The sequence below is a fragment of the Xenopus tropicalis genome, chromosome 9, assembly GCF_000004195.4.
Source record: "Xenopus tropicalis strain Nigerian chromosome 9, UCB_Xtro_10.0, whole genome shotgun sequence".
Lineage (NCBI taxonomy): Eukaryota > Metazoa > Chordata > Amphibia > Anura > Pipidae > Xenopus > Xenopus tropicalis.
In genome coordinates, this window is record NC_030685.2 from 3,903,431 (window position 1) to 3,930,950 (window position 27,520).

The following is a 27,520-nucleotide window of genomic DNA, read 5'->3' on the forward strand; positions in this document are numbered from 1 at the left end:
GTAGAATGAAGCTCCCTATTTCCCCCTCTTTGCTGCTGTTCCAGCCTCTCCATCCCAAACTCCCTGCACTGCCCCCTTCTTCCTGCTGCACCTGCTGTGTGATTGTACTACTGTGTCATGTGATGTGGGGGCTGCCATTCGCTGCTGCACTTCCTCCCTAAACTAGAACTCTCAGGGTGCCTTGGGGCTGCTGGGAGTTGTAGTCTAACATGCCCATATGTATATCATGCCTGGGGTTAATGCAATATTCTGAATCCATTTCATACCTCTGTAACCCCTTATTAGCTGTAACCAAGCCAACAGCACGGCTAGTGTAGGTTTAGAGCAAGGGGTACACACGACTCAATCCTTCAGGATGGGCCGTCACAAAGTGGAAGGGACCAAACGGAGCTACGGTGTAGTGCAACTACCCCCCACTGTGACTGTGTGCAGTGCAGCATAACAAATGGGCGCCAGAAGGTTCTTGCAGCTGAACAATAGAACCGTTTTATTGTCAGAGACAATCAATGTGCAGGGTTTATAGCAATACTCACACAAAGGAGATATCAGGCAATTGCACAGAAGGTAGAAAAATATGGTGTCCACCCGTATAGCCGACCTCAGCCGAGACTGATCTAGTCAGGATATTAATGGGTGTATATATCCCTGCAAATATGCAGCCAAAGCATCAATATTCTGAGTATATGTGTTCTTTATAAACCCCCCGTGTCTGTACATTTAGCGCCCAACCCCCCCTATAGACTATATGCTAAATATGAGCCCTTGTTCAGCTTCCCTAGACAGATATGCACATCAGCACCAATAGATTTGCACTCTCTCGGGGACACTCTCTGGATTTTCTTTACATTGAAAAGCAAAAACATGTATACAGAAAGATACTGAATAAAGCAAAACACTGAATAATAATAATAATAAGGTAAATGTTACTTAATGAAAAGTCCTGAAACTCTGTAAATGATGCCCTGTTTGTATGTTAATGGGTTCTTTTCATTGCATTTCCACCTTCCCACTTAAGACTCCTGCACTGATTTAGACACTAAACATCACAACAGCTCATACATTTGTTTAATCCCACTGACCTATTATATGTGTGGGAGAACATTAGCTATAGAAGAAGCCGGAAAAATATATTTTGACATCAAACAGTCTCCAGCCCATTGCACTACTGCATCCTGTCAATAAACGTCTGTGGTGTCACCACCCAACGCCTCTCCCTCTGTGTCATGCAGATTCCTTCCACTTGGAACCTTTAGGGCTCATCCATCAATGTTCTACTGTCATTAAAAAAGGTTGAAAAGCTCAAGTTCATTCCCTGCTTAAGTGTGAGATGAAAAAAACTAAGTTAAATAGACACATTTAGTCAGTAGGGCCAGGGGTGACTGATAATATTCCTTCCCTGACAGCCTCCTCTAAAGCTTCCAACAACACCCCCCTATGAACGAAACCCCCATGTTCCAACCCTGGATTATCATTAAGCATTTGCCCCATTACATTCTTGCTGGTGGGAAGGCATTTTGGGGAGATTAGTCTCCTGCAACAAGGGAGATTCACTGCATGGCAACTAATCTCCCCGTGTGCCAGAGCCCTAATAAACCCCAAGGGAACCCCCACAGAGGCACCTCACAGCATTCCCAACTTATCCACTTAATTACCATCTGACTCACTGTGTAAATCTATACAGATATCTTGTGCTCTATGTACATTCATACAATTAAATGATATTAATATCCTACACTTGCAGGTATGTATGCACAGTCCCCACACATATTCCTGCATATGTGACTGTATGTGATGATTTTCCATAATCCCCGTATTTGTGTAATCATATATTGCATATATAGTCCATTTGGTGTGTGACGTTACTGTGGCTGCAAACTCCACTTCTTTGGGCACAAGTTCCACCACTGATCCTGTAAGAGGTAGTGACTCCCTATTATTCCAAAGGGAAATCCTGCCCAGACAATAATAACAAATATATTTTCATGGTTTTTAGCTGTAGGCTGTAAGGCTCCTTGGCCAAGCCCCTCCCCTCTCATTAGTAGGGGCTCCTTTTTGTCCCATCAGGAAACCCTATAAAAGCCCCACTCTCTCCAGGAACAGGTTAGAAGTGACTGTCTATGCGCACTTCTCCATATATGTGTTATCAATAAACGTTTTCTCTTACAGCAACATCAACGTCTCTATGATCAAAGGGCTCCGTTACATCCCCCCCACAGTATCACGGGGCCACATTTTCCCTTTCTGCTCTATGGCTCCCGTGGTACAATGTTCTACTACTGGTAATTATAACAAATATATATTCATTGTCTTATTAACAACCGCGAAAACAAATTTAAATTGCACCAATAAATCGGACTGACACAAATGCTTTTCACAAAACTGATTTAATGTAAAGAGACCCTTTATAGGATAATGGTGTAACCCCCTTTCCTTTCATCTCAACAAATGCCCCATTGGAAATGACATTGGGTTAATAATGACAAGATGATGTTATAGGCTTTATATTTACCCAGTAAGAGCCTATGTACCCGGCAAGTCATTCCCAGCTGGGTATATCCCCATTATGTTACCTACTGTGTGAGCATTAGGGAACAGCATCTGCCCAAGTGATACCCTGGGGGGCTTGTACCCCTTGGAATATGTCCCTTCTTGTTCAATAAAACCCAGAATATTATCTGTTGGGGGGAGGGGGAGATATATCCCAGAGGGCTCCTCAGTTCCCAATGCAGAGCCAGTGCCGGGGGAAGGTACTTATGGTGCATTCTGCTTTGGTGCCCCCCAGTCTCAGAATTGCCCAGTGCCCATCAGGAGTCTTTAGGATTCTCTTAAGGAAATATTTTATGGGGCACAAATGTGTTCCTCTCTGTAAATACTGAAACATATATTAAGATGGAATCTGCTTGAAAGAAAATGTTTGCCTGATGCTCCCTTTGTATAACGAGTTTACGGTTTTCCTCGTTGTTAAAGTATTTTTAGACAACTGTTCAATGCAAATCATTTAACTCATTTACACTAGGAACATGGTTTCTCCACTTTGTGAGTCCTTTGATGAAGATTTAGATGAGATTTTCTTAAAAAAACATTTCCCACATTAAGAACAAGAAAATGGTTTCTCCCCTGTGTGAGCTCTATAATGAATTTTAAGATGGGATTGCTTTGAAAAACATTTCCCACATTCAGAACAAGAAAATGGTTTCGCCCCTGTGTGGGTTTTATAATGAAATTTAAGATGGGATTGCTGTGAAAAACATTTCCCACATTCAGAACAAGAAAATGGTTTCTCCCCTGTGTGGGTTCTATAATGAATTGTAAGATAGGATTGCTTTGAAAAACATTTCCCACATTCAGAACATGAAAATGGTTTCTCCCCTGTGTGGGTTCTATAATGAAGTTTAAGGCGGAATTGCTTTAAAAAACATTTCCCACATTCAGAACAAGAAAATGGTTTCACCCCCATGTGGGTTTTATGATGAGCTTTAAGGTATGATTGGTTTGTGAAACATTTTCCACATTCAGAACATGAAAATGGTTTCTCCCCTGTGTGAGTGCTTTGATGAGTAATAAGGTTATATCGTTTTGAAAAACTTTTCCCACAATCAGAACATGAAAATGGTTTCTCCCCTGTGTGGGTTCTGTGATGAACTTTAAGGTATGATTGGTTTGTGAAACATTTTCCACATTCAGAACATGAAAATGGTTTCACCCCCATGTGGGTTATATGATGAGCTTTAAGGTATGATTGGTTTGTGAAACCTTTCCCACATTCAGAACATGAAAATGGTTTCTCCCCTGTGTGAGTCCTTTGATGAGTAATAAGGCTATATCGTTTTGAAAAACCTTTCCCACAATCAGAACATGAAAATGGTTTCTCCCCTGTGTGAGTCCTTTGATGAGTAATAAGGCTATATTGGTTTGAAAAACATTTCCCACAATCAGAACAAGGAAAAAGTTTCTTTCTTTTGTGGGTTCTCTGGTGTTTATGAAAGTCGCTCTTATTACTAAAATGTATCTGACACTCATTGCAGCTGTATTTCCTACGTAATGTATTTTCTGTTATGTGGGAATTTTCATCATGATTATTATCCATCATTTGTAAAGTATTCTGGCTGCTCCCCATGATAGGAGTATTTGTTCCCTGTATCTGGTCTGTAAGGGGATTAATGCTGCAATCTGATTGGTTTCCCCCTTCCCATGAAGAAATTAACTCCTCCTTTACATCATTTGATGCATAATTAACTGCCGAGCTGTTATTCAGCCTGCACCCCATGATAGGAGTAGGTGTGTCTGTTCCCTGTATCTGTTCTGTAAGGGGATTAATGCTGTAATCTGATTGGTTTCTCTCTCCACATGAAACCGCCTCCTCTTTAATCCCATCGGCCGGTGGGGGCTGTTCCGCTGAAGAAACATCAGGGTTTGTGAGATTCCCATCATTATTACAACATAAAGTTGCTTCCGTATGTGCTGTAACATCGCTCCCATCTTTATACTCACAGGCTGCTAAAGGGAAGGATAGAGATCAGAGATATATCTGAGGGAAATAACTTGGATTTTGTCATTATGAAAAATAAAATAAGGAAGGTTCAAGTCATTAAAGTCATTTAAACCAGGGCTGTGGAGTTGGTAGATAAATTCTCCGACTCCTCTGTTTTTAATATGCTAATGCAGTGCTGTCCAATTGGCGGCCCACTTTAAATGGTATCAGTACTGAGATTAACTGCCCCCTGCATGGTTCTCACCTCAGATTCAGGCTGTAATCCCTCTGTACTGTTCAAACATCTAGTCCCCTGTACTGTTCACACCTTTTAATCTATGCATTGTTCACCCCCTGCTCAGGTTGTAATCACCCACATTGTTCGTCTGTTCACACCTCAGACATTGTAAGTACTGCCTGGCCTATGCTGCTTGTGTATAGGCAGCATAGGGAAGGCAAAGTATGGCACATAGGCAGCATAGGGTAGGGAGGGTATTGAACACACAGGCAGCATAGGGCAGGCAGAGTATGGCGCACACAGGCAGGGCAGGCAGAGTATGGCACACACAGGCAGGGCAGGCAGAGTATGGCACACACAGGCAGCATATGGCAGGGAGAGTATGGCACACACAGGCAGGGTAGGGCAGAGTATAGCACACACAGGCAGCATATGGCAGGCAGAGTATGGCACACACAGGAAGGGCAGGCAGAGTATGGCACTCACAGGCAGGATATGGCAGGGAGAGTATGGCACACACAGGCAGCATATGACAGGCAGAGTATGGCACACACAGGCAGCATATGGCAGGCAGAGTATGGCACACACAGGCAGGGTAGGGCAGAGTATGGCACACACAGGCAGCATATGGCAGGGAGAGTATGGCACACACAGGCAGGGTAGGGCAGAGTATGGCACACACTGGCAGCATAGGGCAGAGTATGGCACACTCAGGTAGCATAGGGCAGGCAGAATGCTGCCTGTGTGTGCCATACCTTGCCTGCCCTATGCTGCCTGTGGGAGGTGAACCTGGCAGGGGTTTGTTCTGGGAGTTTTTTAGCAGTTGGAAATAGCCATCAAATGGTCCCTTAGGTGTGTAATTATATGCTGGGGGTTGCTGTGCTATCCACAGGGGAGGAGGAGTCATATGGATTTTAGGGTGTGTCTTAATACGACATAATATAATTTTTTCACATATAAATGACGGTTGATATCCCCGCAGTGAGGACCAAGCCTTTGGGTTTTTACTGCACTACCACCATTGTGATAAAATGAGTGTGGTTTGAAGTGGGTGTGGTTTAAAAGGGGGGGTGGTCAAAACTGGCTTCCATTAGCGGCCCTCAACCATGCATGCGCGAGAAAGTTGGACAGCACTGTGCTAATGTATTTTATACATCCAGGAAGGGGCAGGTGGGAAGGGGCAATTAGACAATTTTATCTATACTCCTACTCCTAATGATTTCCCTAGAATCCCCTAGTCATGTTTAAAGTTTAAGCTAACATTACAGCTGAATTACAGCAGTTTTTCAAATGTTTTTTTGCTTCAGTCTTAAACTATGGACTATCCATTCCCTTCACGTATACAGGTATTTCTAGTTATCAGTGAGAGTTAGGCTGGGTTCCCAGTGGGAGTTAGGCTGGGTTCCCAGTGGGAGTTAGGCTGGGTTCCCAGTGGGAGTTAGGCTGGGTTCCCAGTGGGAGTTAGGCTGGGTTCCCAGTGGGAGTTAGGCTGGGTTCCCAGTGGGAGTTAGGCTGGGTTCCCAGTGGGAGTTAGGCTGGGTTCCCAGTGGGAGTTAGGCTGGGTTCCCAGTGGGAGTTAGGCTGGGTTCCCAGTGGGAGTTAGGCTGGGTTCCCAGTGGGAGTTAGGCTGGGTTCCCAGTGGGAGTTAGGCTGGGTTCCCAGTGGGAGTTAGGCTGGGTTCCCAGTGAGAGTTAGGCTGGGTTCCCAGTGGGAGTTAGGCTGGGTTCCCAGTGAGAGTTAGGCTGGGTTCCCAGTGGGAGTTAGGCTGGGTTCCCAGTGGGAGTTAGGCTGGGTTCCCAGTGGGAGTTAGGCTGGGTTCCCAGTGAGAGTTAGGCTGGGTTCCCAGTGGGAGTTAGGCTGGGTTCCCAGTGGGAGTTAGGCTGGGTTCCCAGTGGGAGTTAGGCTGGGTTCCCAGTGGGAGTTAGGCTGGGTTCCCAGTGGGAGTTAGGCTGGGTTCCCAGTGGGAGTTAGGCTGGGTTCCCAGTGGGCATTGTGTTCCCTGTAACAGAGGAACCCGACGCAGTGGAGCTGCCGCACCGTAACTGTGCGTTACGTCCCATTGAGTGAAGCATACAGCCAATGAAAAGCTTCATGGTCACTCAACGTGTTCGTTTATGCACTGGGGGCCTTGGGCTTTATTCTTATAGCAGAGAAGTCATTAATTATGACTGTTTGTGAATTGAGACATTTAAACTTGCTTTATTAATTTTTTTTTATTCCCATTTAAATTTAGTAGGAGTCGGTTCATTTTTTGCCGACTCCGACTCCAGGTACCCAAAATTGCCTCCGACTCCGACTCCTCGACTCCGACTCCACAGCCCTGATTTAAACTGACTTATTAGCACATTAATTAATGGAACTATTTATATGAACTGATTATTATAGAGTAACGGCAACTGTTTGTATCAGGATCTATTTGAACTTTTTAGCAAGGGAATGACTGATTATTGGTCCCCCCCCCCCAACATCACTGGGACCCTAAAGTCCCCTTCCATAAACATCTATTGCAGCTGCTTATCAGTCAGTGTCCTACAGGCCCCTCTATAGCTCCTCCCCCCAGCAGTTGCACCAAGTTTAACCCTTTGTGCTAAATAAATGTACCTCCCTGCTAGTTGTTTATTTAAGTCGTGCACAGAAGAGACATGACTAAATATATGTTACTACTGACTTTCCCTGTGCCTCTTAAACGGCCTGATATCCTGCATTCTATGCTCTGTATATGATAGAAACCATTACTCACCCAGTGGGCGGAGCTGCTGGGGCTCCTCCTCCTCCTTTATCCCTTCCCTGTAAAGGGCCTTGTTTCCTTTTATATACTCCCACTCCTCCAAGGAAAAATAGATGGAAACATCCTCACACCTTATGGCAACCTGGCACACACAATGTTACAGTCATCCCCCAGCCAGAGAAAGGGATTATCATACACTGTTACTAAACAATAAGGGGGGATTGGGGGGCCGCACCCACCTCTCCAGTCAGCAGCTGGATGATGTTGGAGATGAGTTCCAGGATCTTCTTGTCATTTTCCTTCTGTATGACGGAGCCAGGGGCATGCAGGGCCCCCAAACCCACAGTTGGGCTCTTCTTCTTAGGGATGACGTAGCCCTATGTATTGAGAGGGAGAGAGAATGATGAGTGTGTAACGCAGCAGAGAGACCCCCTTTGTACAGACAGACAGTCTCTTCTCACTGTGCCACTCACAGTGCCCCCCTCACCTCTCCAGTCAGCAGATAGATAATCTCCAGTGTGAGATTCAGGATTCTCTCCTTCCGCTCCTCATTTTTATCCTTCTTCCCCATCACTGGGTCACTCGCTTCCTCCCACATTCCCATTGGCTCCTTGTGGGAGGGAGGGGCCTGGAAGTTGAATTAAGCACTTACACATTTCTATAGGGGATTATTCCCAGCAATATCCCCCAAAACAATTCCAAGCAGGGAATAGAATAACTAGTCTAGCCATGGGCTGAACTACCAATCCCACAATCCCCTGTTAAACTTCCCTCTAATGATGCAATGTCTGCCAATCAACACTTTCCCTTTCCTGCCAAGAATGGGCCCCTCAGTGCTTCCCCTCAGGCTGCAGGGGGGCCTTGGTACCAAATGGGAGAGGAATTCACTTATGGTGGGTGGGTTGGCTTGGAGCTGCCACAGAAACTGCACTGACTCAGTAGCAAAGTGTCCCTGGGAATCAGCTCATGTGTTGGGAACAACAAGGTAACACTGCTCCTTTAGTGCCACCATTAGTGCAGCCCCGCTCCCTTACTCACCTCTTTCCCACACTGCTCTGCTGCCTGTAGCTGTGAGGGAGGGAACTGAGGAGCTGGGACACTCACTCATTGGCTGGGAGGGGAATGTGGGCGGGACAGAGAGCAGCAGAGGAGAATGATTGGATCAGTGAGCACAAGGGCGGGAGAATGAGTTAGGGACAGAGGGAAAACTCACAGACTGCAGAGTTAGGGACAGAGGGAAAACTCACAGACTGCAGAGTTAGGGACAGAGGGAAAACTCACAGACTGCAGAGTTAGGGACAGAGGGAAAACTCACAGACTGCAGAGTTAGGGACAGAGGGAAAACTCACAGACTGCAGAGTTAGGGACAGAGGGAAAACTCACAGACTGCAGAGTTAGGGACAGAGGGAAAACTCACAGATAGTTGTGTAAGTGTAGGAATAACTGAGCTTTTCATGATATTAACCCCTTCAGGGTTGCCAGGCTGATGGTGTTTCTGCCACACTGGGCTAACAGGCTACAGCTCAGGCAGGTTTTCAGTACAAATGCACCAAGGTATGGATTCAGGCTAGTTCTTGGAGCCATTAAAGAATATTCCCCAAAACATAAAGTGGTGCAGTCTGTATATTTCCCAGTCTTGTGTGCTAATACTTTAAGTGGTGCAGTCTGTTAACTCTGTTGCCCTGGAGCCCGATGCTTAGCAACACATAAAAATCTGTAACAGACAGCCCTTCAATGGAACAATTGAGCCAATAACCTTCTTGTTTATTGGGATCTCTGCACATAACAGTTTGGGGGGGGGGGGGGGGGGGCTCTGCAGGTTTGTAGTTTGGAAACTCACCAATGTTCCCTTTTCCCACCTAGTGTACCTGGCCTGCCTCTCCCTATGCATGCTGGGTAATGTAGTTGTAACAGTTTGCCTACTGCCAAGGTTACTGTAAAACTACAATACCCAGCATGCAATGGGACTGACTAGTGTAGAATGAAGCTCCCTATTTCCCCCTCTTTGCTGCTGTTCCAGCCTCTCCATCCCAAACTCCCTGCACTGCCCCCTTCTTCCTGCTGCACCTGCTGTGTGATTGTACTACTGTGTCATGTGATGTGGGGGCTGCCATTCGCTGCTGCACTTCCTCCCTAAACTAGAACTCTCAGGGTGCCTTGGGGCTGCTGGGAGTTGTAGTCTAACATGCCCATATGTATATCATGCCTGGGGTTAATGCAATATTCTGAATCCATTTCATACCTCCCTACAGTCCTGCTTTATATGGGGCAGCCCTGATGTCTGTCACCCAACCGGGGATCAGGATTCACTTTTGGGGGCTCATTTATTAACTTTCTTTTTTTTTATTTTAAACTCAATTCAGATTTTTTTTGAAAAAAGTCACAGAAAAATCTCTGCAATGCATCTTAATCAAAATTCAGAATTCAACACTTTGCCAGATTAAACTCGCTGGGTTCATGTAGAAGCCAATGGCAAACATCCTTTCTCTTTCCTTGAAGTTCTTTCTTTTGTCTTGAAAATTTCGAGATTTCGTTGGGTTTTGTCTGAAAACTCATGTAGGGACCTATAGGATTTAGCACCCCTATGGCTTCAATCTCCTATTAGTTATTTCTATTACTGTTACTGGGCAGAGTCCCATGTATCTAGTTTACACTATGCTTATACCTTATTGGTTAGTCAGGTTGTACACGCCCCTGCAGACTGATATAGTGTCTAGGAAGGAGGTGTGGCTTCCTCTTTGGCTGCCTCTGCTTCTTGGGTGAAGCTCCACTGAGCCTGGGGGCAGAACTAGGCCCCAGTAAAGCCATTTACCCAGAGTATTACCAACCACTCTGGTGAAGTCGGGGACAGGGCCCCGTGAATGAGGATCAGTTAGATAGTTACTCTCTAGGAGAGTGAGGTAGAGAGGGAAGGAAGCAAGGGCAGTTTTCCAGCCCCACCAAGGAAAGTAGCAGGAAGTATTTCTTCCATCCGGCAGTAGAGATAGGAGACAGGTTAGAATAAACCCTGATCCCTACTCACACGAAGGACTCTCAAGCTAGGGGGTATCAACCTGAGGGCTGAGGTATCCTGACTGCCCCATAGGGGGGCCAAGCTGCCCCGGTGTATTTACCCTGCCCAGACTCTAAAGGAGGTGGGATAAACCGGCGGCATCCTCTCTTGTTCCTCAGAGTACTGCTATCATTTAACATCTTTACTGCATTTGTGAGTATAACCCTGCATCATTATTTGTCTCTGACCATGAATTGAGTTATAGTTAAACTGCAACGAACCTTTCTGGCATCCATCTTTAATCATTTGCACTACACAGCTACAGTGAGTTGTAGTTCAACTACACCTTTTTGCTCCGCATGGTCTCTTCCACATAGCGAAGGCCCATCCTGTTTAAGAGAGTCGCATGTAGCCCATGCTCTAAACCATACTAGCCTGGGATTTAACCATATCCTAGCCAAACTAGTGTTACACTCAACTTTTTAAAATATCACAGGAACATTTCGATAAAGTCAGGATTTTCGCAGGTTTGTGTGTTTCTGACTGGGCATTTGCCCCCTGAGCCACTGGAGGCGCTTAGGGCCGGCCCTGACCGATTCCCCTGTCACTCTCTTCTTGTATTACACTGGCTCCTCCCCTTGCTCCGCCCTCCTCATTATCTGCCTGCTGGTTTCTACTAATTCTGGCCTGTATATTCTGTTTATATTTGATTCTGCCCCTATTCCTGTTATTTGCCTTCATTAAACCCTCACACAGTGATATCAGTGGTTCTGCCATTTCTGGTTATCCAGTCTGTAGGCTCCCAACTTCCTGGTGCCCCATAGCGCCCCCCTCAGGGAGACCGTGACAGTATGGGGCTGTGTGGGTGCTGGGTTTGCTTGGAAGGGTTTATCTTGATGGTCTTTGGTCTTTTTCAGCCCAACGTAACTATGTAAGTATAATATCTGTCTAAGTAATGCATAAAAATATTATCTGGGATATGTTAATGAATTTTTTTTTCATTTTTTTCTCAAAAGCTTGTGTAACCCTTTCTTGGCACACTCACTTATTTGGGCTGTATACTTGGTTAAACAGGAAATTTAGTTCTCTTTGCAAATGTCAAAGATACTGGGAACTGAGATTTTAGCGCAGTGCTGCCACCTAGAGGAGGTTTCCACTAGGTAAAATAATTAGCACACACTTTGCCACATGGATAACTTTATATAACCTTGGAAATAGAATGTGAAACAACTTTTCTTTACGTCCTACAGGCAGCACCAAATGAATGAAGGGTTAATTGTCTGGTCCACTCTGGTAGGACAGGAGAAATAGAACAGCCAATTAAATTAAAATACAAATATCCCATAGCTCCCCCTTTGCCCCTCAGTGGAATTTTGTCCTCTCAAGGTGAGCCAGGAGTTCCTGGGGGTCTTGGAAGGCTGAAGATCCAGACTCTGAGGCGCCTGAGGGCCGTTTGGCTGACTGCCTGAGAGCGGGTTAGTCAGGGGGAAGGAGTGCACCCCAAGCTAAGGAAGGTACCTGGCACTTCTGCGGGTGCTGCTCTGCAGGAGAAAGTGATAGTGTGTGGGAGCCGCAGCTACTGTACCTCCCTCTGTAGCGCTACTCCTGTGCTGCACGGAGAGAGAGCGGCGCGATGCTGATGATGTCATCATGGATGCGACAGTCGGTACCCGCACGTGTCAGGGAAGGCAACGCTGATCGCTATTTTATCTGCAGGATGGCTAATGGTAATTGCGGCTCTAAGGTATTTAAATCCTTGCTAGGGGGATTCTGGTTGCCTCTGTAGCTCTATATGCTGGTACGTTGCTAGGCTGTAATCTCTGTGATTTGGTTGCTAAGGTATGTGCCTGTAGCTAGCCTTCCCTATCAGTTCTGTGTATGGGGAATTGTATTTTTATACTGATTTTCTTCTCTTGCAGATGGATACGTCTGGCAAGAGGAAAAGGAAGTCAAGGCACTTAATGAGTTCTGGATGTAATCAGTTACTACCAGATACTTGGGATGGCAACAAATGCTCTTCATGCTTACAATCCTCTGAATCTCATGGCAATGATACAAATCAATTCATTAAAGGGGACATATTGGATAAATGGGAAACCCCTAACCCTGTAGGCAATTATGAATAATATCCGGTGCTGGTTTCCCTTTGGGCTAAACATTAACCCTATCTGTAACAATGGCCTCTTTATTGGAGCTCCCTATAGATCCTCTCAGGTCCCTGTCTGGGTTTCACATGAGGGGTGGGCGTGTCCTAACGGTCCCTGCCAGAAGCACAGTAGGAGGGGGAGAGCCAATCACAGCCCTGCACTCACACAAGCACAAACAGGCTTCAGTTCCCTATCAGGTCAGCCTAGCTGCTGATTGGTTCCTATCCTACAGTGCAGGGTACAGAGGGCCGCCGGCTCCCCAGCTCATCCAGAGAATTCAGCCAGCAGGAAGTGGCACAGATGGGCGGGGCTAGTGGGGTTTTGGTGGAATTTCTCAATAAATCAGTCAGAAACACAACTTTAAGCACAATCCTTCTATATCTAGAGGAGTATAATTCCCTGGTACATTCTTAATTTTTATAGGATATGTCTCTTTTAACTGGTTTAAGTCTTTTATGTTAAAAGCTGTGGATAAGTTCAGTGCGTCTCCTGTTCCCTCATTGCACCGTGCCTCCTTAAATAAAGATTCCGTTTCTGATGAAGAATCATCCAGTGAAATTGTATCCAGTTCCTCCTCTACTTCTGAACCTCATACTTCTCAAAAAGAAGATTTTTTTTTTCCTGTTTTAAAAATGCTCAGGCTTATAAAAGAGGTCTGTAAAGTCATTTCACCAAAGGAAACTGTTCAGACGAATTCAGGCTCCCAAGATTTCCCCTTTTTTGTTCAGAAAAAAAGCATTAAATGTTCCATTACCTCATTCAGTAAAGAACCATCCAAGAGTCATCCAAACGCTTCAAGCTTATGTTTCCCTTTGTGTCTAAATATACTGAGGAGTGGGAAAAATCCACCTAAAGTTGATATTCCTGTAGCAAGCTTGTGTAAAACGACAACAATTCCTGTGGAGGAAGCGGCAATAAAGGAGCAGACGGATCGAGAGCAGAATGTTCCCTGCGCAGGTCATATATTTCGGGGGCTTCAATCTGTGAACCTTCCTTGGCTGCTGCTTCAGTTTCTAGATCCTCGAAACATTGGCTAAACGCATTAGAAGAGGATATCGATTCGGGAACCTCAAGGGATGTCCTTCATCCAGGGTCGGAGTGGGCCGCCAGGACACCGGGAAAAATCCCGGTGGGCCCCGGCCTTAGTGGGCTCCCCCAACTGACTGTTCCTCCCCAGACGCGTTCAATTTATATGCACTCGGGGAGGACGTCGGGTAGGGGCCCTGCAGGGGGGGTTAGGGGGGCCCTTGGGGGAGGTAAGGGACACGGCTGGCTGGGGCACCTGCAGGGTCCCTGGGGCGGGAGCCCTGGTGGACCCTGCACCCCCCAGTCTGACCCTGGCTTCATCCAATAAAGTTGGTAGCAGACTTTTTATGTGATGTGGCAGTGGACACTTTGAAGTTGGGGGCCAGAACTATGGCTTTGTCTACAGCTGGCAGAAGGGCCTTATGGCTTAAAGCTTGGGCAGCAGATTCAGCTAGTAAGTACAGTCCGATTTCCATGCCTTTTGAACCTGGGAAACTTTTTGGCTCTGCTTTGGATAAGTTAATAACAAAAAATTCATTATAAGTCTTCCTTTCATCTATCCTTTAAGAGGACTTCACCTAAATCCAATGCTTACAGAAGAAATAACTTCAGAGAGGGAAACAGATACTCTTTCAGAAACTTCAGGTCAAGACCCTTCAGATCTTAGACTTTCAAACATCAAAATCAAAGGAAAGATTCTTCTTCAAAAAAAGCAGAGTTCTGATAGTTACATAGTTACATAGGGTTGAAAAAAGACCAGTGTCCATCAAGTTCAACCCATCCAAGTAAACCCAGCACACCCAACCCCCACCTACCAATCTATACACTCACATACATGAACTATATATACAACCACTAATACTAACTGTAGATATTAGTTCTTGAACTGCTTGTTCAAGAACTCACCCAGGCCCCTCTTAAAGGCATTAACAGAATCTGCCATTATCCCATCACTAGGAAGGGCATTCCCCAACCCCCTCACTGCCCTCACCGTGAGGAACCCCCTACCCAACATCCCCCGGCAGGGCATTCCCCAACGCCCTCACCGTGAGGAACCCCCTACCCAACATCCCCCGGCAGGGCATTCCCCAACCCCCTCACTGCCCTCACCGTGAGGAACCCCCTTCGCTGCTTCAAATGGAAGCTCCGTTCCTCTAATCTAAAGGGGTGACCTCTGGTGCGCTGATGCCAGAAGTCAGGGAGAAGTGGGTGCAAGGCTAACCCAATTTCTCCCAGAATGGGAAAAAACAACTTCAGATGCTTGGGTCTTAAGTATCAGAAGGTTGGGCTACTCCTTAAAATTCCAAAAGAAGCCAATTTCCTTAAACTTAAGAAAGTCAGACAACCTAAAACAACAAACGATAGAAGACGCTGTCATGGATTTCTTGCAGATGGGAGTCCTGGAACCAGTTCCATTATTAGAAAAGGGAATCTATTCCCGAATTTTTCTGGTGCCCAAACCAGATGGCAGGTTCAGACTTATTATAGATCTGAAATACCTCAATCAATTTATTTTAAAAGAAAAGTTCAGGATGGAGACCATCAGGTCGGCACTGAATATTCTTCAGAAGGGAGATCTGATGATTACTTTGGATGATTACCTTCATGTGCCGACTCATCCAGTTAGCAGGCAGTTTCTTCAAATAGCAGTTTTTCTGAAGGGGAAGATTCTTCATCTCAAGTTCAGGGCTCTTCTTTTTTGGATCATTTCCGCTCCAAGAGTCTTCACAAAACTTATCGTGGTTCTAGCAGCCCACTTGAGGAAGCAGGGAGTGTTTGTGATTCCTTATCTGGACGACTGGCTGATCAAAGCTTCATCGTTCAGTTGAACGATCATATGAATCTGACAATGGAAGTATTGAGCAACCACGGCTGGATAATAAACAAGACAAAATCAAATCTTCAGCCATCAACCTCAGCCATCTTTTTAGACACAGACGAGATGAGAGTTCTCCTTCCAGGCGAGAAGGTTCAATCTCTCAGAGCAGCGATAAAATCCCTAATGCGTTTACAATCAGTGACTATTCGTCAAGCCATGAGGGTACTAGGGTTGATGACATCATCAAAAGAAGCAGTTCCATGGGCCAGAGATCTCTTCAGGAAGTAATAATAAAGAATTGGGACAAGAATGTTTATTCTCTGTCTAGACAAATTCTTCCATGTGACCCTTCAGTTGAAGAAGGATATGAGATGGTAGTTGTCCAGTTACAATCTGACTCAAGGCAGATCTTTTCAGACGCCAGATTTTCTTTTGTTGATGACGGATGCATCCGCATCAGGTTGGGGTGCACCTTGGTGAGCAAGTAGTCCAAGGAAAGTGGTCATTTTGGGAAAGTAATCAATCTTCCAATTTCAGAGAATTGAGAGCAGTCCGGTTGGCGCTTCAGAAATTCAAAAGCAAGCTCAAGAATCAGCAAGTCCTCATTCAGTCAAACAATTCGACAACAGTGTCCTACATAAACCGTCAAGGGGGAAACAAGAGATTAATCAGGGCAGTTCACATAAAAGGGGAAGAGAATGTGCTAGCAGACAGACTCAGCAGACAAGTTCTGAATCAGAGCGAGTGGGAGCTCAATTCACAGGTTTTCCATGAGATTGTTCAGAAGTGGGACTATCCATCGATAGATCTGATGGCTTCCAGATACAACAGGAAGGTTCTTCAATTTTGCTCTTTAGTGAAATTGGACAATCCAAATTACCTGGACGCGATGACCATCCTTTGGAATTTCCGTCTTTGCCACATATATCCTCCTCTTCCTATGATCCCAAGAGTCATTCAGAAAATCAGACAAGGCAGAGCAACAGTAATCCTTATTGCCCCATTCTGGCCGAGGAGAGCTTGGTTTACGGATATAATTCATCTGAGCAAGGGATTTTTTTGGAAGTTACCGGCAAGGGCAGATCTTCTTCGTCAAGGCCAGATGCTTCACCCGAATCCAGACAGACTATGTCTGACGACTTGGAATTCGATAGGGACAATCTAAGTGTTCAAGGCGTTTCAGATGAAGTAGTTGATACGCTGCTGAACTCCAGGAAATCTTCAACATCGAGAATTTATAGTAGAGTGTGGAAGATTTTCCAAAAATGGGCTCTGGAGAAGGAAATTCTCCCTAAGAAATGTTCATTTCCCAATATTTTACATTTCCTACAGGATGGTTTTTCTAAGAGCCTTAAACCAAATACTCTAAAGGTCCATGTGTCGGCTCTCTCAGCCATGCTATCTGTTAATTTGGCTAATAATCCATTGATTAAATGACGATTTTCCATAATCATCTCATTTGTGTAATCATATATTGCATATATAGTCCATTTGGTGTGTGACTTTACTGTGGCTGCAAACACCACTTCTTTGGGCACAAGTTCCACCACTGATCCTGTAAGAGGTAGTGACTCCCTATTATTCCAAAGGGAAATCCTGCCCAGACAATAATAACAAATATATTTTCATGGTTTTTAGCTGTAGGCTGTAAGGCTCCTTGGCCAAGTCCCTCCCCTCTCATTAGTAGGTGCTCCTTTTTGTCCCATCAGGAAACCCTATAAAAGCCCCACTCTCTCCAGGAACAGGTTAGAAGTGACTGTCTATGCGCACTTCTCCATATATGTGTTATCAATAAACGTTTTCTCTTACAGCAACATCAACGTCTCTATGATCAAAGGGCTCCGTTACATCCCCCCCACAGTATCACGGGGCCACATTTTCCCTTTCTGCTCTATGGCTCCCGTGGTACAATGTTCTACTACTGGGTAATTATAACAAATATATATTCATTGTCTTATTAACAACCATGAAAACAAATTTAAATTGCACCAATAAATCGGACTGACACAAAGGCTTTTCACAAAACTGATTTAATGTAAAGAGACCCTTTATAGGATAATGGTGTAACCCCCTTTCCTTTCATCCCAACAAATGTCACATTGGAAATGACATTGGGTTAATAATGACAAGATGATGTTATAGGCTTTATATTTACCCAGTAAGACAGTGATCCCCAACCAGTGGCTATGGGGCAACATGTTACTCCCCACCCCCATTGATGATGCTCCCAGGGGCCTCAAAGTAGTTGCCCATTTTTACATTTCTGGTTTGGAGACAATTTGTGGAAGCACAGAAACAGTTTTCCTCCAAGCAGAGTCTCCTGCAGGCTAGCAGGGATTCCTCATTTAGAATAAGAAAATGGCTTCTCCTCTTTGTGAGTCTTTTGATGACTATGTAGATTATTTTTTTTTATAAAACATTTCCCACATTCAGAACAAGAAAATGGTTTCTCCCCTGTGTGGGTTCTATAATGAATTTTTAGGTCGGATCGCTGTGAAAAACATTTCCCACATTCAGAACATGAAAATGGTTTCTCCCCTGTGTGGGTTGTATAATGAATTTTAAGGTGGGATTGCTTTGAAAAACATTTCCCACATTCAGAACAAGAAAATGGTTTCTCCCCTGTGTGAGTTCTATGATGCTTTTTAAGGAGTGATTGTTTTAAGAAACATTTCCCACATTCAGGACAAGAAAATGGATTCTCCCGTGTGGATCCTTTGATGACAATCACGATAAAATTTCCTTGAGTAACATTTCCCACATTCAGAACAAGAAAATGGTTTCACCCCTGTGTGAGTCCTTTGATGACGACTGAGTTGAGATCGGTTTGGAAAACATTTCTCACATTTGTAACATGAAAATGGTTTCTCCCCTGTGTGAGTCATTTGATGACGACTGAGTTGAGATCGGTTTGGAAAACATTTCTCACATTCAGAACAAGAAAATAGTTTCTCCCCTGTGTGAGTCCTTTGATGACAATCACGATAAAATTTACTTGAGAAACATTTTCCACATTCAGGACAAGAAAATGGTTTCTCCCCTGTGTGGGTTCTATAATGAATTTTTAAGTCGGATCGCTGTGAAAAACATTTCCCACATTCAGAACATGAAAATGGTTTCTCCCCTGTGTGGGTTGTATAATGATTTTTAAGGTGGGATTGCTTTGAAAAACATTTCCCACATTCAGAACAAGAAAATGGTTTCTCCCCTGTGTGGCTTCTATAATGAATTTTTAGGTCGGATCGCTGTGAAAAATATTTCCCACATTCAGAACATGAAAATGGTTTCTCCCCTGTGTGGGTTGTATAATGAATTTTTAGGTCGGATCGCTGTGAAAAATATTTCCCACATTCAGAACAAGAAAATGGTTTCTCCCCTGTGTGAGTTCTATGATGCTTTTTAAGGAGTGATTGTTTTAAGAAACATTTCCCACATTCAGGACAAGAAAATGGTTTCTCCCCTGTGTGAGTCCTTTGATGACAATCACGATAAAATTTACTTGAGAAACATTTTCCACATTCAGAACAAGAAAATGGTTTCTCCCCTGTGTGAGTCCTTTGATGACAATCACGATAAAATTTACTTGAGAAACATTTCCCACATTCAACACAAGAAAATGGTTTCTCCCCTGTGTGAGTCCTTTGATGACGATTGAGATCAGATCGGTTTGAAAAACATTTCCCACAATCAGAACAAGGAAAAAGTTTCTCTCTTTTGTGGGTTCTCTGGTGTTTATGAAAGTCTCTCTTATTACTAAAGTGTATCTGACACTCATTGCAGCTGTATTTCCTACGTAATGTATTTTTTGTTATGTGGGAATTTTCATCATGATTATTACCCGTCATTTGTAAAGTATTCTGGCTGCTCCCCATGATAGGAGTATTTGTTCCCTGTATCTGTTCTGTAAGGGGATTAATGCTGCAATCTGATTGGTTTCCCCCTTCACATGAAGCCGCCTCCTCTTTAATCCCATTGGCTGGTGGGGGCTGTTCCGCTGGAGAAACATCAGGGTTTGTGAGATTCCCATCATTATTACAACATAAAGTTGCTTCCGTATGTGCTGTAACATCGCTCCCATCTTTATACTCACAGGCTGCTAAAGGGAAGGATAGAGATCAGAGATATATCTGAGGGAAATAACTTGTATTTTGTTTTCAACTTCTGTGTTTATGTGACAAAAAGTCACGTGATTTAAGGACTGGGATTGGGTTCCGCCAGGAGCATGGATTGGGCCGAATCCGAATCCTGCTGAAAAGGCCAATCCTGGCCGAATCCCAAACCCAATCCTGGATTCAGTGAGTCCCTAATTATTCTGCCAATAAGCAAATAGAGTTACAGGACAAGCGCTACAGTCATTAAAGGGTTTGACTAACGACTGTGAAATATAACAGAGAAACTAACGGTAACATTTACATAACTGCCAAATCAAGCAATAAGGGGCAGGTAGGGGGGGGAGGGTTTAAACTTAGGGCAAACTCCACTGACCCCCAATGAAGTGACTGACTTATTAGCACATTAATTAATAGAACTATTTATATGAACTGATTATTATAGAGTAACGGCAGCTGTTTGTATCAGGATCTATTTGAACTTTTTAGCAAGGGAATGACTGATTATTGGTCCCCCCCCCCCCCCCGCAACATCACTGGGACCCTAAAGTCCCCTTCCATAAACATCTATTGCAGCTGCTTATCAGTCAGTGTCCTACAGGCCCCTCTATAGCTCCTCCCCCCAGCAGCTGCACCAAGTTTAACCCTTTGTGCTAAATAAATGTACCTCCCTGCTAGTTGTTTATTTAAGTCGGGCACAGAAGAGACATGACTAAATATATGTTACTACTGACTTTCCATGTGCCTCTTAAACGGCCTAATATCCTGCATTCTATGCTCTGTATATGATAGAAACCATTACTCACCCAGTGGGCGGAGCTGCTGGGGCTCCTCCTCTTCCTCCTTTATCCCTTCCCTGTAAAGGGCCTTGTTTCCTTTTATATACTCCCACTCCTCCAAGGAAAAATAGATGGAAACATCCTCACACCTTATGGCAACCTGGCACACACAATGTTACAGTCATCCCCCAGCCAGAGAAAGGGATTATCATACACTGTTACTAAACAATAAGGGGGGATTGGGGGGCCGCACCCACCTCTCCAGTCAGCAGCTGGATGATGTTGGAGATGAGTTCCAGGATCTTCTTGTCATTTTCCTTCTGTATGACGGAGCCAGGGGCATGCAGGGCCCCCAAACCCACAGTTGGGCTCTTCTTCTTAGGGATGACGTAGCCCTATGTATTGAGAGGGAGAGAGAATGATGAGTGTGTAACGCAGCAGAGAGACCCCCTTTGTACAGACAGACAGTCTCTTCTCACTGTGCCACTCACAGTGCCCCCCTCACCTCTCCAGTCAGCAGATAGATAATCTCCAGTGTGAGATTCAGGATTCTCTCCTTCCGCTCCTCATTTTTATCCTTCTTCCCCATCACTGGGTCACTCGCTTCCTCCCACATTCCCATTGGCTCCTTGTGGGAGGGAGGGGCCTGGAAGTGGAATTAAGCACTTACACATTTCTATAGGGGATTATTCCCAGCAATATCCCCCAAAACAATTCCAAGCAGGGAATAGAATAACTAGTCTAGCCATGGGCTGAACTACCAATCCCACAATCCCCTGTTAAACTTCCCTCTAATGATGCAATGTCTGCCAATCAACACTTTCCCTTTCCTGCCAAGAATGGGCCCCTCAGTGCTTCCCCTCAGGCTGCAGGGGGGCCTTGGTACCAAATGGGAGAGGAATTCACTTATGGTGGGTGGGTTGGGCTTGGAGCTGCCACAGAAACTGCACTGACTCAGTAGCAAAGTGTCCCTGGGAATCAGCTCATGTGTTGGGAACAACAAGGTAACACTGCTCCTTTAGTGCCACCATTAGTGCAGCCCCGCTCCCTTACTCACCTCTTTCCCACACTGCTCTGCTGCCTGTAGCTGTGAGGGAGGGAACTGAGGAGCTGGGACACTCACTCATTGGCTGGGAGGGGAATGTGGGCGGGACAGAGAGCGGCGGAGAAGAATGATTGGGTGAGTGAGCAACAAGGGCGGGACACAGAGTTAGGGACAGAGGGAAAACTCACAGACTGCAGAGTTAGGGACAGAGGGAAAACTCACAGACTGCAGAGTTAGGGACAGAGGGAAAACTCACAGATTGTTTTGTAGGGGTAAAAACAAATGAGCTTTTCATGATTTGAATTCATTCAGGGTTGCCAGGTTGATGGTTTTTCTTCCAAATTGGGCTGCTAGTGTAAAGCTCAGGCACCAAGGTATAGTTTTTAGAGCCCTTAACCCTTTATTTGCCAGCAGAATTTGACATTTCGGTTCCCCTCAGTGCCAGACATTTTGTAAACATGCTGTGCTCTCTCATTTTAGGGACATTTACTGGGGGGGGTTAAGTTTAGGTAGGAAAAATATGTATCTTTTTTTTCAGGAGAACCTGAGCTTTCCAAATCTTTGTGTATTTCCACTTCTGGGACAAAATTTGGAGCTCAAAATTTAAAAATTTTTTTTTTTAATGATATAGGGCTTTATACCAGAAACATATTTTATTTTCTGGACACAAATCCAACCTGCCAGCCTCGTGTCTCCCGAACGTGCCGATACCTGATATGTATAGTTTTATGGGGATTTCTGGCTTCTATAGATCACAAACTCCCAGCAGTAAGTTACTAGATTTCCAAGCATTACAGCAGAATACGGCATACTATTGGCTCCAAAGCCAGAAATCCCGGCACATTCGCTTTACCCCCAGGAAACCATATATTTTGGAAGGACACATTCTGCTGAATCCGACATGGGTAACTGTGTCTTCCAACTCCTAATCCAAACAGCAATGCTTTCCTGAATTTGGCAGTTTCTATAAAAAATTATGAAAATAATAAAAAAATTGCCTTAAAGTTTCCACTTTCCGGCATCATATCTCCCACATAACATTAGGTACCGAGATGAAAGCCGAGGGGCCACGGAACAGTTTGGTGCCCATTGTGCATAGGGGCACTGGTGTATAAGTCAGCGCTACAATACCCAGCATGCAATGGGACTGACTAGTGTAGAATGAAGCTCCCTATTTCCCCCTCTTTGCTGCTGTTCCAGCCTCTCCATCCCAAACTCCCTGCACTGCCCCCTTCTTCCTGCTGCACCTGCTGTGTGATTGTACTACTGTGTCATGTGATGTGGGGGCTGCCATTCGCTGCTGCACTTCCTCCCTAAACTAGAACTCTCAGGGTGCCTTGGGGCTGCTGGGAGTTGTAGTCTAACATGCCCATATGTATATCATGCCTGGGGTTAATGCAATATTCTGAATCCATTTCATACCTCTGTAACCCCTTATTAGCTGTAACCAAGCCAACAGCACGGCTAGTGTAGCTTTAGAGCAAGGGATACACACGACTCAATCCTTCAGGATGGGCCTTCACAAAGTGGAAGGGACCAAATAGAGCTACGGTGTAGTGCAACTACCCCCCACTGTGACTGTGTGCAGTGCAGAATAACAAATGGGTGCCAGAAGGTTCTTGCAGTTGAACAATAGAACCGTTTTATTGTCAGAGACAATCAATGTGCAGGGTTATAGCAATACTCACACAAAGGAGATATCAGGCAATTGCACAGAAGGTAGAAAAATATGGTGTCCACCCGTATAGCCGACCTCAGCCGAGACTGATCTAGTCAGGATATTAATGTGTGTATATATCCCTGCAAATATGCAGCCAAAGCATCAATATTCTGAGTATATGTGTTCTTTATAAATCCCCCCATGTCTGTACATTTAGCGCCCAACCCCCCCTATAGAACTATATGCTAAATATGAGCCCTTGTTCAGCTTCCCTAGACAGATATGCACATCAGCACCAATAGATTTGCACTCTCTCGGGGACACTCTCTGGATTATTGTGTTTTAAATTGAAAAGCAAAAACATGTATACAGAAAGATACTGAATAAAACAAAACACAGAATAATAATAATAAGGTGAATGTTACTTAATGAAAACTAGACATTCAAGTCCTGAAACTCTGTAAATGATGTCCTGTTTCATACATTCAGTTCATACATTTGTTTAATCCCATTTACCTATTATATTTGTGGGAGAACATTAGCTATAGAAGAAGCCGGAAAAATATATTTTGACATCAAACAGTATCCAGCCCATTGCACTACTGCATCCTGTCAATAAACTTCTGTGGTGTCACCACCCAACGCCTCTCCCTCTGTGTCATGCAGATTCCTTCCCCCCCACTTGGAACCTTTAGGGCTCATCCATCAATGTTCTACTGTCATTAAAAAAGGTTGAAAAGCTCAAGTTCATTCCCTGCTTAAGTGTGAGATGAAAAAAACTAAGTTAAACAGATACATTCAGTCAGTAGGTGACAGATAATATTCCTTCCCTGACAGCGCCTCTAAAGCTTCCAACAACACCCCCCTATGAACGAAACCCCCATGTTCCAACCCTGGATTATCATTAAGCATTTGCCCCATTACATTCTCGGCGGTGGGAAGGCATTTTGGGGAGATTAGTCTCCTGCCACAAGGGAGAATCACTGCATGGCAACTAATCTCCCCGTGTGCCAGAGCTCTAATAAACCCCAAGGGAACCCCCACAGAGGCACCTCACAGCATTCCCAACTTATCCACTTAATTACCATCTGACTCACTGTGTAAATCTATACAGATATCTTGTGCCCTATGTACATTCATACAATTAAATGATATTAATATCCTACACTTGCAGGTATGTATGCACAGTCCCCACACATATTCCTGCATATGTGACTGTATGTGACGGTTTTCCATAATCCCCGTATTTGTGTAATCATATATTGCATATATAGTCCATTTGGTGTGTGACGTTACTGTGGCTGCAAACTCCACTTCTTTGGGCACAAGTTCCACCACTGATCCTGTAAGAGGTAGTGACCCCCTATTATTCCAAAGGGAAATCCTGCCCAGACAATAATAACAAATATATTTTCATGGTTTTTAGCTGTAGGCTGTAAGGCTCCTTGGCCAAGCCCCTCCCCTCTCATTAGTAGGGGCTCCTTTTTGTCCCATCAGGAAACCCTATAAAAGCCCCACTCTCTCCAGGAACAGGTTAGAAGTGACTGTCTATGCGCACTTCTCCATATATGTGTTATCAATAAACGTTTTCTCTTACAGCAACATCAACGTCTCTATGATCAAAGGGCTCCGTTACATCCCCCCCACAGTATCACGGGGCCACATTTTCCCTTTCTGCTCTATGGCTCCCGTGGTACAATGTTCTACTACTGGGTAATTATAGACAATATATATTCATTGTCTTATTAACAACCACGAAAACAAATATAAATTGCACCAATAAATCGGACAGACACAAAGGCTTTTCACAAAACTGATTTAATGTAAAGAGACCCTTTATAGGATAATGGTGTAACCCCCTTTCCTTTCATCTCAACAAATGCCCCATTGGAAATGACATTGGGTTAATAATGACAAGATGATGTTATAGGCTTTATATTTACCCAGTAAGAGCATATGTACCCGGCAAGTCATTCCCAGCTGGGTATATCCCCATTATGTTACCTACTGTGTGAGCATTAGGGAACAGCATCTGCCCAAGTGATACCCTGGGGGGCTCGTACCCCTTGGAATATGTCCCTTCTTGTTCAATAAAACCCAGAATATTATCTGTTGGGGGGAGGGGGAGATATATCCCAGAGGGCTCCTCAGTTCCCAATGCAGAGCCAGTGCCGGGGGAAGGTACTTATGGTGCATTCTGCTTTGGTGCCCCCCAGTCTCAGAATTGCCCAGTGCCCATCAGGAGTCTTTAGGATTCTCTTAAGGAAATATTTTATGGGGCACAAATGTGTTCCTCTCTGTAAATACTGAAACATATATTAAGATGGAATCTGTTTGAAAGAGAATGTTTGCCTGATGCTTCCTTTGTATAACGAGTTTACGGTTTTCCTCGTTGTTAAAGTATTTTTAGACAACTGTTCAATGCAAATCATTTAACTCATTTACACTAGGAACATGCTTTCTCCACTTTGTGAGTCCTTTGATGAAGATTTAGATGAGATTTTCTTAAAAAAACATTTCCCACATTAAGAACAAGAAAATGGTTTCTCCCCTGTGTGAGCTCTATAATGAATTTTAAGATGGGATTGCTTTGAAAAACATTTCCCACATTCAGAACAAGAAAATGGTTTCGCCCCTGTGTGGGTTTTATAATGAAATTTAAGATGGGATTGCTGTGAAAAACATTTCCCACATTCAGAACAAGAAAATGGTTTCTCCCCTGTGTGGGTTCTATAATGAATTGTAAGATAGGATTGCTTTGAAAAACATTTCCCACATTCAGAACATGAAAATGGTTTCTCCCCTGTGTGGGTTCTATAATGAAGTTTAAGGCGGAATTGCTTTAAAAAACATTTCCCACATTCAGAACAAGAAAATGGTTTCTCCCCTGTGTGGGTTCTATGATGAGCTTTAAGGTATGATTGGTTTGTGAAACATTTTCCACATTCAGAACAAGAAAATGGTTTCACCCCCATGTGGGTTCTATGATGAGCTTTAAGGTATGATTGGTTTGTGAAACATTTTCCACATTCAGAACATGAAAATGGTTTCTCCCCTGTGTGAGTGCTTTGATGAGTAATAAGGTTATATCGTTTTGAAAAACTTTTCCCACAATCAGAACATGAAAATGGTTTCTCCCCTGTGTGGGTTCTGTGATGAACTTTAAGGTATGATTGGTTTGTGAAACATTTTCCACATTCAGAACATGAAAATGGTTTCACCCCCATGTGGGTTATATGATGAGCTTTAAGGTATGATTGGTTTGTGAAACATTTACCACATTCAGAACATGAAAATGGTTTCTCCCCTGTGTGAGTCCTTTGATGAGTAATAAGGCTATATCGTTTTGAAAAACCTTTCCCACAATCAGAACAAGGAAAAAGTTTCTTTCTTTTGTGGGTTCTCTGGTGTTTATCAAAGTTGCTCTTATTACTAAAATGTATCTGACACTCATTGCAGCTGTATTTCCTACATAATGTATTTTCTGTTATGTGAGATTTATATGGAGATTGGTGGGAATTTTCATCATGATTATTACCCATCATTTCCAAGGTATTCTGGCTGCTCCCCATGATAGGAGTAGGTGTGTCTGTTCCCCGTATCTGTTCTGTAAGGGGATTAATGCTGCAATCTGATTGGTTTCCCCCTTCCCATGAAGCCGCCTCCTCTTTAATCCCATTGGCCGGTGGGGGCTGTTCCGCTGGAGAAACATCAGGGTTTGTGAGATTCCCATCATTATTACAACATAAAGTTGCTTCCGTATGTGCTGTAACATCGCTCCCATCTTTATACTCACAGGCTGCTAAAGGGAAGGATAGAGATCAGAGATATATCTGAGGGAAATAACTTGGATTTTGTCATTATGAAAAACTCCGACTCCTCTGTTTTTAATATGCTAATGCAGTGCTGTCCAATTGGCGGCCCACTTTAAATGGTATCAGTACTGAGATTAACTGCCCCCCTGCATGGTTCTCACCTCAGATTCAGGCTGTAATCCCTCTGTATTGTTCAAACATCTAGTCCCCTGTACTGTTCACACCTTTTAATCTATGCATTGTTCACCCCCTGCTCAGGTTGTAATCACCCACATTGTTCGTCTGTTCACACCTCAGACATTGTAAGTACTGCCTGGCCTATGCTGCCTGTGTATAGGCAGCATAGGGAAGGCAAAGTATGGCACATAGGCAGCATAGGGCAGGGAGGGTATTGAACACAAAGGCAGCATAGGGCAGGGAGAGTATGGCACACACAGGCAGGGCAGGCAGAGTATGGCACACACAGGCAGCATATGGCAGGGAGAGTATGGCACACACAGGCAGGGCAGGGAGAGTATGGCGCACACAGGCAGGGCAGGCAGAGTATGGCACACACAGGCAGGGCAGGCAGAGTATGGCACACACAGGCAGCATATGGCAGGGAGAGTATGGCACACACAGGCAGGGCAGGGAGAGTATGGCGCACACAGGCAGGGCAGGCAGAGTATGGCACACACAGGCAGGGCAGGCA

At 44.4% G+C, this 27,520-nt stretch overlaps 2 protein-coding genes and 1 pseudogene across 3 annotated transcripts in view; all 3 read right to left on the minus strand.

The window, feature by feature from the left end:
* The window catches only part of znf577 (zinc finger protein 577), a 28,741-nt gene extending 7,372 nt beyond the window's left edge, over positions 1-21,369 (minus strand). Inside the window, exons 1-3 of the mRNA XM_031892999.1 lie at positions 20,815-21,369; positions 20,567-20,704; positions 7,450-7,579 (exon numbers count right to left, since the gene is read on the minus strand). Coding sequence (XP_031748859.1) covers positions 7,450-7,579; positions 20,567-20,704; positions 20,815-20,931 — 385 coding nt within the window. The 5' untranslated portion in view covers positions 20,932-21,369. The remainder of the gene's footprint in view (positions 1-7,449; positions 7,580-20,566; positions 20,705-20,814) is intronic.
* h2ac14 (H2A clustered histone 14) overlaps positions 1-27,520 on the minus strand; it is a 1,193,713-nt gene that overhangs the window by 844,830 nt on the left and 321,363 nt on the right.
* Positions 2,783-4,677, minus strand: LOC101735181 (annotated as a pseudogene). The gene has a single exon (XR_004220412.1). The product of XR_004220412.1 is annotated as an oocyte zinc finger protein XlCOF7.1-like (transcript).